General features: G+C 35.0%; 2 protein-coding genes across 2 annotated transcripts; one reads left to right on the plus strand and one right to left on the minus strand.

Annotated features, from left to right (window-relative positions):
* The first annotated feature begins 1,088 nt into the window (after window positions 1–1,088).
* LOC104084988 (ATPase 9, plasma membrane-type) lies at window positions 1,089–7,381 on the plus strand. Its single transcript, XM_009588953.4, has 15 exons — window positions 1,089–1,429; window positions 2,042–2,161; window positions 2,256–2,354; window positions 2,448–2,585; window positions 3,106–3,420; window positions 3,531–3,857; window positions 3,958–4,077; window positions 4,170–4,292; window positions 4,373–4,477; window positions 4,572–4,881; window positions 4,968–5,482; window positions 5,566–5,739; window positions 5,941–6,123; window positions 6,216–6,394; window positions 7,008–7,381. The coding sequence occupies exons 1-15, from the start codon at window positions 1,379–1,381 to the stop codon at window positions 7,102–7,104; spliced, it is 2,856 nt and encodes a 951-aa protein (XP_009587248.1). The 5' UTR covers window positions 1,089–1,378; the 3' UTR covers window positions 7,105–7,381.
* A 3,149-nt stretch (window positions 7,382–10,530) lies between these two features.
* LOC104084989 (uncharacterized) lies at window positions 10,531–15,724 on the minus strand. Its single transcript, XM_009588954.4, has 9 exons — window positions 15,518–15,724; window positions 15,352–15,409; window positions 14,587–14,695; window positions 14,322–14,445; window positions 13,681–13,732; window positions 13,449–13,595; window positions 13,243–13,354; window positions 12,449–12,575; window positions 10,531–11,372 (listed from the first exon to the last, which is right to left on the minus strand). The coding sequence occupies exons 1-9, from the start codon at window positions 15,673–15,675 to the stop codon at window positions 10,913–10,915; spliced, it is 1,347 nt and encodes a 448-aa protein (XP_009587249.1). The 5' UTR covers window positions 15,676–15,724; the 3' UTR covers window positions 10,531–10,912.
* Between the last annotated feature and the right edge of the window lie 512 nt (window positions 15,725–16,236).

Below are 16,236 nucleotides of genomic sequence, written 5' to 3' on the forward strand. Positions count from 1 at the left end.
AACTGTGGATATATTTTAAACAACATGCTTAAAAGTGACTACTTGGTGTCATTTCCACACTGTTGTTTAATGGCAAAATACAAAATTGACCGGTCAGCTGAAACTAATTTTATTTGCTAGACAGAATGTGTGTGTGTGTGTATATATATATATATATAGTAACTTATAGTACTTTGTTATGTATATTTTGAAATGTTAACTATTGTAACTTGTAGTACTTTTTATGTATTTTCTAAATGTGTAAATGTTATTTCAAAATACCTAAAAAAATCTATGTCTGAATTGACAAAAAAAAGTCATTTGGCCCTCTAACTCTGAAAAGGTTCAAACAAATTAAAACGGAAGGAGTGCAATTTATCGACTATTATTTTTTAGAGCCGCTGAAGGTATACATTTCTCTTGTTTAGTTGTATGTTAATATTGTAATACTCCTATATTTTATTTCATTGTTACTTTAAATACTTTATAGTTACAATTTATAGTATTGTAATACAAAGGGATTTGAAAGAAGTTTTCCTACTTTTCAAAGTACAAATGGAAAAGATATAACGATAAGCGCGCAGGGACTTCAAGATATTGTTATATACCGATAGTGTAAAAGATTCTTTTACCCTATCATGTCATCTAAACGATAATTATAGATAATAATCTATATATAATAAGTAAAATTAGTGACCTGAAAAATACGATAAATTACCTGTTACAACATATTAAAATCATTGATAGTGTGAAAAGTTCTTTACATTATTGTTGTATATGAATTAAATCCAAATTAAATCCAAATTAAAACAAGTATTTTCCCTTTCTTCTAGGTAATATCAATTAGAGACCAAAAATAAAATATAAAATAGTATAGTAGTTATTTGTAGTGGAATAAATTGAGTCAAATTTTTTCCAAGAAAATAGTACAAAAAAAGAGCAAAATAAGAAATTGTTGTGAGGTGATCCAACTTTTAAGGGAAAAAAGGAATTCAGACATTCAAAGATTTATTGAATGGTATCTCCTTTTTTGTAGACATTTTCAAAGGTAACCATAAACCAAAATTATATGGTTGTATATAAATGAATGGTAGAGGTTTCAAATAAGCAAACATTAATAATTCTCTCTCTTTCAACACCCGAGCCTTATAAATATTTAAGGGGATTGAAAGAGGGAGATAGAAACCGACGTTTTTGTGTATTTGGAGATTCCAAGAAAAGTGAAAAAGTAAAATAAACAACAAAAAAATAAGGAGAGAGACAGAGCAATTCTGCAAATAAGTCTCTCTCCATTTATTTTTTTTAACAAGAAAGCTTTTTTAGTCTTTCTTGTTTTTTCTCATGTGTTGAAAAAAATATTAATTTTCCTTCTCTTGGTTCCTCTTATTAAATTATCATCATGACGTCTAATTTATCATTAGAAGATATAAAAAATGAGCAAGTTGACCTTGTAAGTTACATCTCTAATTCTCCTTATCTCTTTTTTCCCCTTGTATATTTTTCATTTTCTTGAATTTTTTTACTACATATACCTCGCATTAGGGGCACAAGCTAATTCAGTTTCTAGAGTTAATGAGTTTAAAATGAATTTGATCGTATATGTATATATTCTATTTTTTTTGTTGCATAAATATATACATAGTTCAAGTCGAAAGCAATAAGTTTAGTTAAATTGGCTCTAATAAGATGCATGTCATGGAGACCACATATTATACATGCACAAGCACTTACCTTTGGAAAGAGTACATCATGCATTAGGGGCATGTCACGTAGACCATGTATTATACGTCGCGGACACCATGCATTAAGAGGCATGTCACGTAGACCATATATTATATGTCGCGGACACCATGCATCGGGGGCATGTCACGTAGACCATATATTATTCGTAGCGAACACCATGCATTAGGGGCATGTCACGTAGACCCTATATTATACGTCGCAGACACTTATAATGACAATGTAAATATTTTTTATATTATTAGTGTAATTTTAATATGTGATAACAGGTTAGTTATTTTTAATTAAGCAGTTGAAAATGATATATTGAATGAATGTGCAGGAAAACATTCCGGTGGAGGAAGTGTTTCAGCAGCTAAAATGTAGCAAAGAAGGATTATCATCTGAAGAGGGCCAAAAAAGGATCCAAATATTTGGCCCCAACAAACTTGAAGAGAAAAAGGTAGTCTTTTTTCGTTCATTAATAATCTTCATATTCTATTTTAATTAAATCTTGAATATTAGCATTAATAATTTATGTTTTTTTCTAATTGTAGGAGAACAAGCTTCTCAAATTCTTGGGGTTTATGTGGAATCCTCTCTCATGGGTTATGGAATCAGCTGCTATTATGGCCATTGTTTTGGCCAATGGAGGAGTAATTACAATATTAACTTATACAGTTATTTTTTATATTAATAAGGTTAATTAGTGCATAATTAGTAATGGAGAAATCTTCAAAAAAATGCAGGGCAAGCCACCGGATTGGCCAGATTTCGTTGGTATCACTGTATTGCTCATAATCAACTCTACTATCAGTTTTATTGAAGAAAATAATGCAGGAAATGCTGCAGCTTCCCTTATGGCTAATCTTGCTCCCAAAACTAAGGTATCCCATAATTCATTATCATACATGCTTTAGTGAGAGATCAGAAGCGGTAAGATTCAGACTTAATGAGTTCAATCTTTATGTTTTCATCGCTGAACTCAGTGGACTTTTGCAATAATGGCTTCAAGATTTAATATTTGTTAAAATTTTAATGATTTTCACGTATATATCTATGATCCGTGTGAAATATGATGGTTCAGTTGAAGCCATTGAACCTATATTGCTTCCGCCTCTAGTTTAGTCCTCTACAGAGACGGATACAACATATTAACACCGTGTTCATCTGAATCCAATACTTTCAGTTTGGAGTATAAATTTATGTGTAAAAATTCACTAAAATTGCTATATATAGTAGGTCTGAACCCATAATTTTAGAAATATAATAGATTCAATGCTAAGAATCTTAAAGATTGAACCTATAGAGTTAGATTCTGGCTCCGCCTTTGGTCCTCTATCGATTTCTTAATGTGCTATGATGATATTGATCATAATCTTTGAAAAAATTTGTGACTTAATTCAGATTCTGAGAGATGGAAAATGGTCAGAGGAGGATGCCTCAATCTTGGTTCCAGGTGATCTTATTAGTATCAAGTTGGGAGATATTGTCCCAGCCGATGCTCGTCTTCTTGAGGGTGATCCCCTCAAGATTGATCAGGCTGCACTCACTGGTGAGTCCTTACCTGTGACAAAGTTCCCTGGGGCTGAGGTTTTCTCTGGTTCCACTGTCAAGCAAGGAGAAATCGAGGCAGTAGTCATCGCTACTGGTGTTCACACCTTCTTTGGAAAGGCTGCTCATCTTGTAGATAGCACAAACCAAGTTGGTCATTTCCAAAAGGTAAAAGAAAATAACTAATGATTTGTGATCTGAAGTTAAAGATTCACTTAATTCTTGAAAAAACGATTGTGATTTGGGATTCTGAACTTTGGCTGGATTGCGATGATCAGGTATTGACTGCAATCGGAAACTTCTGTATCTGCTCTATTGCTGTGGGAATGGTGATTGAGATAGTGGTTATGTACCCAATCCAAAGGCGCAAATATAGAGATGGAATTGACAACTTGCTTGTGTTGCTTATCGGAGGTATCCCAATTGCCATGCCAACAGTCTTGTCTGTGACAATGGCTATTGGATCTCATAGGCTTGCACAACAAGGTGCCATTACAAAGAGAATGACTGCAATTGAGGAAATGGCCGGTATGGATGTCCTTTGCAGTGACAAGACTGGTACTCTCACCCTCAACAAGCTCACCGTTGACAAAAATTTGATTGAGGTTGGTAATCAGGACAACGTTGTACCTTTTTTCGTGATTATTATAGTTATATTTGAGGAAATATGAAGGCGAAAACGTTATCAATGTTTGGTGGTTGTAGGTTTTCCCTAAAGATGCGGACAAGGATACCGTTATGTTACTTGCTGCTAGGGCTTCCAGGGTTGAAAACCAAGATGCTATCGATGCTTGCATCGTTAACATGTTGGGTGATCCCAAGGAGGTAATATATTTTATCATGAGGTGATATTAGTAATTTTTTCACTATTCCAAGAAATTGTAAAATGGCATTATATGCTTCTTGGAACTTTGCAGGCAAGATCAGGCATCCAAGAGGTTCATTTCTTACCTTTCAATCCGGTTGAAAAGCGCACAGCAATTACATATATTGATGACAAAGGAAACTGGCACAGGGCTAGCAAAGGAGCTCCTGAGCAAGTACGATAGTGTTTCTATATTTGCCTTCACTTCATGTATTTCCTGTGTTCGGCATCTCATCTGCCGTTACCCTTTGCCAGATTATTGAACTTTGTGAGCTCAAAGGAGATATCAGGAAGAAGTCCTTAGATATCATCGACAGCTATGCCAACCGTGGTCTTCGTTCCTTGGCTGTGGCAAGACAGGTAAACTAACATACTGTTAGATAACTCTGTTTGGATAAGTGCATCATATTATTGATTGTCGTTAACTAAGCATGAATACATGATATTTATGCAGACTGTACCAGAAAAGAGCAAGGAAAGCGATGGTTCACCTTGGGAATTCGTTGGCCTTCTGCCCCTTTTTGATCCTCCAAGGCATGACAGTGCTGAAACAATCCGCAAAGCTCTTGATCTTGGTGTTAATGTTAAGATGATCACTGGTGACCAGCTCGCCATCGGTAAGGAAACTGCCCGTAGGCTTGGCATGGGAACCAACATGTATCCTTCTTCAGCTCTTCTTGGAGAGCACAAAGATGCAGCCATTGCTTCAATTCCTGTCGATGAGCTCATTGAAAAGGCAGATGGTTTTGCCGGAGTCTTCCCAGGTAAATATTAGTAGTACTATCATTGAACTACAATATAGAAAAGTTTAGGCAAAAGAACTAACATAAAAAGGTTTGATTTTGTGTAGAGCATAAATATGAGATTGTGAAGAAGCTCCAAGAAAGAAACCATATCTGCGGTATGACAGGAGATGGAGTGAACGATGCACCAGCACTAAAGAAGGCAGACATTGGTATTGCTGTCGATGATGCAACAGACGCTGCCAGGAGTGCATCTGATATCGTCTTGACTGAACCAGGTCTTAGTGTTATCGTGAGTGCTGTGTTGACAAGCAGAGCCATCTTCCAGAGGATGAAGAACTACACCATCTATGCAGTTTCCATCACAATCCGTGTCGTTATGGGATTCATGCTCATTGCCCTTATCTGGAAGTTCGACTTCTCGCCATTCATGGTCCTTATCATTGCCATACTCAATGATGGAACTATCATGACCATCTCTAAGGACAGGGTGAAACCATCTCCATTGCCCGATTCGTGGAAACTCAAAGAAATCTTTGCCACTGGTGTTGTACTCGGGACCTACCAAGCGATCATGACTGTTGTGTTCTTCTACCTTGCAGCTGACACTGATTTCTTCTCTGTATGTTATTCTCCCCCTAAACTTAAACAAAAAATGAAAACATAACATGAAATAAACTAACAAATTTTATCATATATGTGCAGGAAAACTTCCATGTTAGATCAATCAGAAACTCTCCAACTGAGCTTACAGCTGCACTATACCTTCAAGTGAGCATTATTAGTCAAGCTCTCATCTTTGTGACCAGATCAAGAAGCTGGTCATTCGTCGAACGCCCTGGCCTTATGCTTGTTGCTGCCTTCTTTGCCGCCCAATTGGTAAGGATCTTGAAAAATGAATTACTTGACTTGGTTTTTAATGTGTTGTTCTATCGGAAACAGCCTCTCTACCTTCTCGAAGGTAGGGGAAGGTCTGCGTACACCCCCCGACTCCACATTATGGGATTACACTGGGTTTGTTGTTGTTGGTTTTCAATATGTGGCTACCTGAAATTCATAATTTTCTCCTATTTTTTCCAGGTTGCTACCGTGCTCGCTGTATATGCAAACTGGGAATTTGCCAGGATCAAGGGAGTTGGTTGGGGATGGGCAGCAGTTATCTGGATCTACACTATTATTACCTATATCCCTCTTGATATTCTTAAATTCATCATCCGTTTCGCTTTGAGTGGAAGGGCATGGGATTCAATGATCCAGAACAAGGTAAAAGAAGCAACAAAAATTGACATAACATGAACATTTCCATTGAATTCTATTCTTGACTAATTAGTAATATCATTTCTTGAATATATTAGACTGCCTTCACAACCAAGAAGGACTATGGAAGGGGTGAAAGGGAAGCACAATGGGCTTTAGCTCAACGTACACTTCACGGTCTCCAGACACCAGAAAACACTGGCCTATTCAATGACAAGAACTACAGGGAATTGTCCGAGATTGCCGAGCAGGCTAAACGTCGTGCTGAAGTTGCAAGGTATATGAACAATATCATAGATGCTAAATTAAAAAGGGCAGTCAGGTGCACAAAACATCTTGCATTCATGCAGGGTCCAGGGAAGGGCCGCACCCCAAGAGAGTGTGATGTAGGCAGCCTAATGCAAGCATCAGTGGCTGATTCCACGGCTCGAACCCCTGACCTATAGGTCACACGGAGACAACTTAACTGTTGCTCCAAGGACAGCCCGGTGCACAAAGTATCTCACATGCACACAGGGTCCAGGGAAGGGTCGCACCCCAAGAGGGTGTGATGTAAGCAGTCTAATGCAAGCATCAGTGGCTGATTTCACGGCTCGAACTCCTGAGCTATAGGTCACACGGAGACAACTTGACTGTTGCTCCAAGGACAGCCCCGTGCACAAAGTATCCCACATTCATGAAGGGTCCAAGTAAGGGCCGCACCCCAAGAGGGTGTGATGTAGACAGCCTAATGCAAGCAACAATGACTGATTCCACGGCTCGAACCCCTGACCTATAGGTCACACGAACACAACTTGACCGCTGCTCCAAGGACCTATTGATGTGAAATTACTATGATAAATTGTTTTGAGTGACACAAACCTATACTTACAAGAACTATGTTATTGCAGGTTGAGAGAGCTACACACCCTAAAGGGACATGTTGAATCAGTGGTCAAGCTAAAGGGACTAGATATTGAAACAATCCAACAACACTATACTGTCTAAAGAAGCTGCAAATCAAATCAACTTTCTTTTTTTCCCATATAAGGATGGACATTTTTCAGCTGGCATTATGTTGGATGAGGATATTGTTTTGTTGAACAACAAAGGGATAGCTGTTCATTTAAAAAAAAATCTTGAGTATTAACAGTTATCTATAGAAAAAAATAGAAAATAAAAGAAAAAAATTGTAACTAGTAGTTATTTTGTATAGTAATTTATCCTATCTATATGTTGTATGCTATATCTTATTTGGTTAGAACAAATCTCTTTGTCTCCACAATCTTTTGAATTACTTTGTGTTGCAAATGGAGTTCCTCTATAGAAATGATTATTTTTTTTTTTTTTTTGCGGCAAATCAATAAATGAGAGTTGATGCAGATAAAGGGAGTAGAGTGACATGAAAAGCAATGGAAAAAATATGTAGTTATGTATATGTAATAGGTTGAAGATGTTATTGTAATAATGTAGTTTGTAAGGTTATTGGGAATATTAATAGAAATAACCTACTTATATTAATACTATTTATAGCTTCAATGTGCATGTTGTCATGCATGGTTTCGTCTTGCTTTTTTCAACTAAAAGAACAAGGAAATACAGCAAAGAGAAGGGGGGAGGAAAGAATTTCCTTTTTTTTTTAAAGTAGAATAAAATAAAGATGAAGAATATTATAAATAAATCTTGTAAAGAAAATTAAAGAAGCCTGCAATTTATGGCCTCACTTGCACAAAAAGAAAAGATTAATTAACCAATCAACTCTATCTGGATCCCAAATTATTTGAAGCAAGTTGTTAATAAAAGCAATTAATTTTGGTTCCAAGGCTTTCTAAGAAAACAAAGACATCCATTTTTTTTTTCAATTCACAAACTTATGTTTAAATTCTATTATTCCTGGTTATTATCAAACTTTATTAAGGGTGAAGAACTCATAGTTGACATGTAATATAGATCAAAACATTCTCTCTTATATGACTAACTAGTGGCAGTTAGCCCTTGCTTAGCACCGGCCCAATCCAAAACTTGAACTAATTTACATTGTTCTGTGAAAATGTAAAGTTTGGCACACTAATTAATACTTCCTCATGCTCCCTTTAATTAATTTTTTAATCTTTTTTTATAGTCCACAATATTTGATTTTTCAGATATCAAGAAAGGATTAATTTATTTATTTTAAGTTGGCCTTGGAATAAAAAGCCTAGGAGTATTTGTTATATTTTCAATGAGTAAATTAAGGTTAATATGGTCATATTGTTAATTAATGCTAAAAGGTGAATTCCATAATATATGAAAATAAACAAAAATTAAATTAAAGTAGACCGGAGGAGTATGTGGTTTTCGTGGCATATAAACAACTTCAATTACATGTGTTTCCTTATTAATTATCTCAATTAATATCGCCCTTTTAAGTAACCCCAAATAATAGTGAATACTACCTCCATTTTAATATGATCATATTGAGTGCATATGAAGTTGTAGGCCCAAATTCAACATAAATCTTTAATTTAATTTGGATGTACTTCATTTTAGTAATTTTGTAGATTCTTTTTTACTTACCAATTCTACGTATTTGCTGAGAAATAAAAAAAATAAGATAACCAAGAATTTCAATTGCACTCCACATTGTGGAATTCTTGTTAAATCAAGTTATTTAAGATGGAAAATTGAGATTTTAAATTGATAGAACAAAAATATTTTCACAGTCCAGATTATGTGATTCTTCTTACCAATTTCATATTAAGTTTCTCATTTCTGCTACATATACAAAGAATAGTAAATAACATATTTCAACAACACAATAGTAACAACCACAACTTACATTTAAATGTAAGGTCATACCTGAATTTATAAGTACACTAATAAAAATATTATTTGGTCCTTCCGTAGAAATAATATTATTTTTATAATGCACTAATTAATTTTTTTTCACAAGGGCTTCCCACTACAGTCAAAGCTATGGGTGCTCCCGAATAACTAATGTATAAAGATGTCGTGTATTAGAGAAAAATATACACAATCATAACTTGTCAAAGAAGCGAATTATTTCATTTAAGATAAAGTTTACTAATCATAACTTGACAAGAGTGAGTTGCTCTAGTGGTAAGCACCATCCACTTTCAACCAAGAGGTTATGAGTTCGAGTCATCCCAAGAGCAGGGTGGAGAGTTCTTGGAGGGATGGAGCCGAGGGTCTATCGGAAATAGCCTCTCTACCTCAGGGTAGGGGTAAGGTCTGCGTAAACTCCACTAGTGGGATTATACTGTTGTTGTTGTTGTTGTTGCATTAGAGAAAAATATACACAATCATAACTTGTCAAAGATGCGAATTATTTCATTTAAGATAAAGTTTACAAATATGATACACATGGCATTTCTTGCTATTTCCAAAATACTTGATACTCTATGAAAGAAAGAAAAAATAGTAGTTCGTTCTTTTATCCACTTCAACTTAATCTTCTCAACAACCATTCATAAGCGATGATATATTATTTTGTTCGTCATTTTACAGCCTGCTCTTCAAAAAGTAATTTTGTTAACTCATGATTTGTAAGAAAGGATACTCCACTAACATACTTAAAATATGAGAAATACATCACATAAGCATAAGGTGAGCTACCTATTATTGGCAATACAATCTAAACCATTCCTGAAATATTTGTAAAGTTCTTTGCTTCTTTTTGTGTTGTATGTTAGAAATTTCTTATGACATTCTAAAGTACCAAATAATTAGTGTAGATTTTCAAATAGGATCAATTCTAATAGCAAAAGAAAATAAAGTCTTAGTGTTATTCTCCACTCTGCACAAGAAATTTTCGAAGAGAATAAAAATTAAGCTCAAATATTTTATTGATTTAGTCAAACCAAGTAAACTCAATTAACCTTAAAATAATTGTCCACCTTCTTTTCTCTAAGAAATAAATTAAATCAAAGTTAAAGCGGAGAAAATACAAATTCAAAAAGGCTAAGGATAGAATTCAAAAGGCTTTCAATTTTAGAAAGCTAGGCACATATATCAAAAACCCAAAAGCTTAATGAAGGAACTGTATATTGCTAGTTACATAAATACCCTATAGGCCCAGGTTACAAAGTCAGCATATAATTGGCATTTTAACTAAGATCCTGATTTTTTCTGTCATTAGCCATGTTGACCCGAAGCTCCTTAAACTGTGCCGTATTAATAGTAGGAATGTACTGCTGATCTTCAAAAATAAAAATAAAAATAAAAATAAAAAACTTCTGTTTTACTTGCTAAAAAGCCTTCTGACTTAACACATAAAAACTACTACACTACATCATTGTTAAAAGTTCTGAACTTTAGTTACATCTTTTGTGCTTTTGCACAATACAATAATGACTGCGCCTCAATTCCAAGCAAATTAGATGTGACTAATAAGATTACACAACCAGAAACAAAACCAGATATGCTTTTGCACCATACAAAACATAAAGTAATTAGTTTTCTCTATTCTCTTAGCCACCCAACAACCTACCATTACATTAATATACATTTACATTAAAAAATTTGTTGTTACAATAATAGAGCAAGACTATCATTTCCCACTAGAAAGGAAGTGAAGTTGTCGGAGAGACCGCTAGCCACAACAGCAACTACTACGCCTCAATTCAAGTAAGTTTCTGGTCAATTATATGATTTCTCACTATCCATATCGCTCCATTAATAACTACTACAACGCTCAATCCCAAGCAGGTTTGGGGTCAGCTATATAGATATCATTGTCCATGTCGCTCCATTTAAGCTCGTTCTGGTCCAATATTATTATAAGAAAAATAATGAGGACATTTGACGTTCTCTTCTCCTACTGCTTCACTCTATGTTTCCATGAAGTTAGTTCAGAAGGGATCAAGTCTTCATTACATGAAAGAACAGCCTTTGCCATTAGTTTTCCAAGCCAAGCATGGTAGAACAAACCCCTGGAACCAAGGCCTGTAAATAACCAGTACTTACACTTGCTCCGACAACCAATGAATTCATCTATACAACCCAAGAGTGGAGGTGATCCTTCTGCAGTGAGTGGTGGCATTGCCCTTAGCCCTGCACATGCTCCTGTTACGGTCCAATCTTTTATTGCTGGATATACAGCAGATGCCTTTGGCAGTAACTCTTCAAGAGCTTTAGAAGCTTCTTCTTCTGGGACATGTCTGGAATAATTCTTCGATTTCCATTCCCACGTTGACCCCAAGTACAACGTTCGAGGTCCCTGAATAGCAAGCCATGCATCTGAAAGAATGGAAGGACTGTGCTCTGGATACTCCTCTCTGAAGTTTATCATTCAGAAAAACTTCTAATAAGTTGCATGTTGGAAGCAATGAATGTTAAAATAATTTCAACCAATAACTTTGTGCCTTAGATACTCGACATAGAAGAAAATAGCAGAGGACACATCAAAAAAGGTTTTTTTTTTTTTGTTTGGGGGGGGATGATGATGGTAGGTTGAAAATTGAACTAGGCAACAAATCCCTCATGCTAGAAATCAGAACCAACTAAACTCAATCTTCTCAAATAAATATTACTGTATACAGATATTCTGTTATCCAGAAAGAAGAATAAAGGGACACAAGGAGCTGGAATAGCTTCATGAAGCAACAACAACAAGAAGCCCAGTAATTTCCCACAGGTCCGAAATAGCAGTTTTTCACCCATTGGCAGTTTTTAGCTGTGGATTACCTTTTGGGGTAATTGTCTAAATTGTGACCATGCTTTTGAAAAACCCGTGTAAACAGCTCATTTGACACGCCTTGCTCTATGGAATGAAATGCAAGGTATGAAAACGGGAAAGTAATTACAATTAGCCTATCACAATCATGAGAGACTTATTGTCATCAAAGTCTGATGTACAATCAAGAAAGACTAATGTAAATACATCGACGTATTTAAAGATAGGATATTTCAGTATTCCCCATAAAAATGTCACTTCATTGCTAAAGAATATATTCATGATATATGGGAAAATTACAAAAGTCATTCAATGTCATATTTTCTTTATAATATTTAGCAAATAAAGTATGGATAAAAATGAGGATATCAAGAAAATGGAGATATCTGATGGACACTGTAGATATATCCATGTAAGAGATGTATAAACTATAAAGATATCAAGACACCCCAGTTCTCAAGGTTTGAACTCATCTTCTTGAGACAAGAGTGGGTTGGCATAGTGGAAAGAACCTTCCACCTTCAATCTATGAGATTAGGGGGTTTGAATCATCTGGGGGGGGCACTGTTTAGCCCTGGGGGTGGGGGGAGAGAGGAAGAGGCATGTGGTTGGGGTTTGGCATATTTGAAAGGAAATAGAAAAAGGAAATTCTGCTTGATATGGGAATTACACACGTACCTGATGTGATCAGGGAGCTGCAAGTGAGCAATAACACCTCTACATGTCCTCAAAGGAAGCCTTCCAGAGAACTCAGGAAGAAAAGCTGCTCTAGCACCTAGACATACGATGACTGCATCATATTCACCTGAAAAGAATATGCAAATCACTAAAATTGACAAGATCATGAAACAATAAAATCACCTAAAGTCATTGATCAGTCTGCTGTCATATTCACCTGAAAAGAACATGCTAATCACTAGAATTAGACAGGACCGCCAAAAAATAGAAAATCGCCTAAATAATTGATCGGTTTGCTTTAAACACTAGCACATTCTGCCCAAAGAAACCTATAATAGGTAAAAAAATCCAACTCCGACCTAGTCTAGACTCTTCACAAAATAAAGGTATTCACTGTTAGAAGTCTAAGTCTTAACAGTACCTTTGAGGAGTACAAAGAGAAGCAGCAAAGTTAATTCCCTTATTTGTTTAGGAAAAGCGGATGATAATGCAATCGTCCCAGTTAGCTTATTAACCCCTTCACTTTGGACAAAAGAGAAGAAATTGAATTAATTTTACCCTCATTCTGTTGTATGAAGCAAGTAAACAGTTCACCTAGAGAGTGGAGGTTGCAAGCTCTTGAATTTATTATCAACAAGATTTTTCTTTTTTAGAAAAGAAAAAACAAATGAAAGGAGAAATGTTTGTTTTGCTACTTCACTTGTATATGAGAAACCACTTCTTGACTACATTTTTTCTGGTGATACAAAGCTACAGTTGGAATCCAAGGAAGCTAAGGTGATTCAATAAAATACCTGCTAATTCTTGAAGATTATGAACTGATTTCTTGTGCAGATATAACTCTTTACATGAAATGCCTGAACTGCACTTGGATTCCACAAAAGTTCTGCATGCTAAGTAGAGAGCCTGAGAGATAATCAACAGTAAAAACACCTTAACGAAATAAAGGAATAGGGACTAGTTCAGAGTTCTATAGTTATTAGGACTTCTCCCTCCAGACCTCAAGATAATTCTGAGGATGAACATTCACAGCTTCACGCATATGGAACGCCAAGTCCAGGGGCACACACAAACCAGGTACCAGCTTCTGTGCAGCATCCTTGTGAATTGACTTTATTCTGCAGCTGGCAATGCAGTGTTGAGCATTCTACTCAAGGACAAGAAGACACATTCCCATAATCATGAAATTACATATAAGTTTCTTATTCCATGTAATAATTTGATGTACTCACATCATTCATCATGTCCATTTTCTTCACAGAGAGTGCTGGTCTCACGATTCCACTGTTAATCATTCAAACCAATTTGCTTAGACACTAAAAAGATGGATACACCTCTTCCGTATAATACAAAGAAAATAGAAGCTCAATGAAGGAATAAAAGATCTTGAGTCTAGGGCATTGGGTCGACTAAAGTGTACATATCAGTTTTCCAACTAATGGTAGTGAAAATATTTAAAGAAAGAAAAGGTTCACTTATACGCTCAGCTAAACTGCTTCAGTTCAATCATGAGTACATAGTAAATTGGCAGATAATACTAAGTACAAACTACACCAACGAGGGATTTGTTAATGGAATATGCTTAATGTGATGCTAAAGACAAATTGGATTCACAAGGAAAGCAAGTTAAAAACAGGATGCAACAGTGAATATCTTCCCCCCTTCTTTACTTTTCTTGTTGGAAGTAAAATTATTTGGACTTACTTTTCTTTCGGTCAGTGATTTAAACTAAAACGCTTAAAATCAAAGAAAAAGGTATCACCTTTTTTTTTTTTACATTTTTTAAAATTCGAACTCATTTCCATTATACCCAAAAGCATATATCAAGACATCTTCTTAGCAGCTTATATATAACATGCTTTACACTGCTAACCTTCTCCTGACTATAAAGCCACCTTCTTTTGCTACAGTTTCTGGATTTGATCGAGCATCTTCAGCAATATTTAGAAGCTTTAAACTTTCTTTCCAGCATTCTTCTCCCCGCCACAGAAGCTTAACTGCAAATTTTGAGTTAAATCTCAAAAAGGAATAACAGTAAAAATAAATTCTAAATCTTTAAGCAAATGTTGAGAGACAGTGTAAGGAATTAATTTGAAGGAAGAACTCTGAACCCAACTAGTAAAAGCGTTCACAACAACCTTTGGGAGAGTAGGGATGAAGGAGTCCACCAGACATTCCAGATGCACCTCCACCAACACCAACTTCATCATATATATCTATACGTAAATTCAATTCCTCAGAACTTTGCTGCAAAACATAAATAAAAGATGCAGCTGTAAGCCTATGACAATTGAACTAAAAAGGAGCAAGTAACTTAGCATTATGACTCATAGATAAAATAAGTTGTCAACGGATTTAAGTTATACAAGCTCAAAGATTTGGTAGACAGCTAGGGTACTTTAACTTGTTGTTGCAATTTACTTGTATTATTTAACACTATAGACTCAGATAAAATGAATTTGCTAAAAGAAGAAAACAATTGTAAAAGGATCTAAATATACTCCATCCATTCCAATTTGTTTGGTATAGTTTGACTCGACACAAAGACTTTTAAAACTTGTGGTCTTAAACTTGTGGCTATAAAAGTTTCTTAAAATGGGAAGTTTAAAAATAATTGTTTTCAAATACATAAATGTATCAATCTTTTTGGAACGGACTGATAAGAAAATATTGTCAAGCACATTGGAACGAAGGGAATATATAAATACACTGTAAATATTTTTTACATGGTGCTTACCTTATTTCCCAGGTTAGCAACACACTTATTATAGACAGTAGCGTGTAATTAGCTAACATATAACCTCAATTATAAATAACTTAAACCCATTGTAAAATCTGACTTTATGAACAGGATTAACTATTGTGAACTCAGCTAAGAAAGTGTAACACATACTGCATAATACCTGCAACAAATGCCAAGCAACAGACAGCCCGGCAAATCCAGCACCAAGAACTGCATATCTGAATATAAAATCCAAACAAAACCCAATTGAGAAGAGAAAAAAAAAAAGAAAAAAAAATTAAAAAGACAGTGTAATGTACACTCTCCCCATTGGCTTACTAACTAACCGGAGGGGCCTTTGTGAAACAGCAGAATAGCAACGGACAGAGAAAAGGGAAGAAGAAGAAGAAGAAGAAGACACAATTTTGGGAGAAGAATGTAAAAGGCCAAAACTTGCTGATAATTTCATTGAAAATACAGCTGGGTTTTGGATTATAAGCACCATTGTTAACCTCTAGTAGAGGTATTGGTAATAGTGTCTGGTTGCAGGTTTCTAAGGTTTAAGAAAACCCGTTAACCCGAATTTGTGTTTCAGCATATCGGGTTATAAAAACGGATAATTCATTTAAGCTCCTTGAAGTTTCTAAAGATTTTGAAATATCCCCTCAACTTGTATAGATATTCTTTTTACACACCTTTTCTTTTGTCATACGCCTTAAGTTGAAAATTGTTTTATATGACATACTATATTTACTAGTCCACTCAAAAAAAAAATACATTTCTATCTTTTGGAAATAATTTAATTTCAAACTTTTTATTTTATCTATTATAAAAGGTTTTATAATAACACAAATGTTATTGATCCCACAAAGCTTTTATTCATTAAACTTTTAGGATCACAAATTTCAAAAGTTCTTTTTTCTTATTAAATTCTATGACAATTGCTATAAAAAAACTCACACCTTAACACCAAAGATTGTTTGTCCATCTGATAATCTATGGATTTTTTAATTGACCTGAATCATTTTTGGATATGCTTTCCAAATCCATCTGAATTAAGAACTCT

Source organism: Nicotiana tomentosiformis, chromosome 11 (genome assembly GCF_000390325.3).
Source record: "Nicotiana tomentosiformis chromosome 11, ASM39032v3, whole genome shotgun sequence".
Lineage (NCBI taxonomy): Eukaryota > Viridiplantae > Streptophyta > Magnoliopsida > Solanales > Solanaceae > Nicotiana > Nicotiana tomentosiformis.

Coding starts and splice junctions, on each gene's coding strand:
- LOC104084988 (XM_009588953.4), top strand. CDS start 1,379: ATGACGTCTAATTTATCATTAGAAGATATAAAAAATGAGCAAGTTGAC. Junction 2,586..3,105: donor ATCTTGCTCCCAAAACTAAG/GTATCCCATAAT, acceptor GACTTAATTCAG/ATTCTGAGAGATGGAAAATG. Junction 4,478..4,571: donor CCTTGGCTGTGGCAAGACAG/GTAAACTAACAT, acceptor ATATTTATGCAG/ACTGTACCAGAAAAGAGCAA.
- LOC104084989 (XM_009588954.4), bottom strand. CDS start 15,675: ATGGTGCTTATAATCCAAAACCCAGCTGTATTTTCAATGAAATTATCA. Junction 14,696..15,351: donor TTGCTTGGCATTTGTTGCAG/GTATTATGCAGT, acceptor TATGTTTTGCAG/CAAAGTTCTGAGGAATTGAA. Junction 11,373..12,448: donor CAGCTCCCTGATCACATCAG/GTACGTGTGTAA, acceptor GATAAACTTCAG/AGAGGAGTATCCAGAGCACA.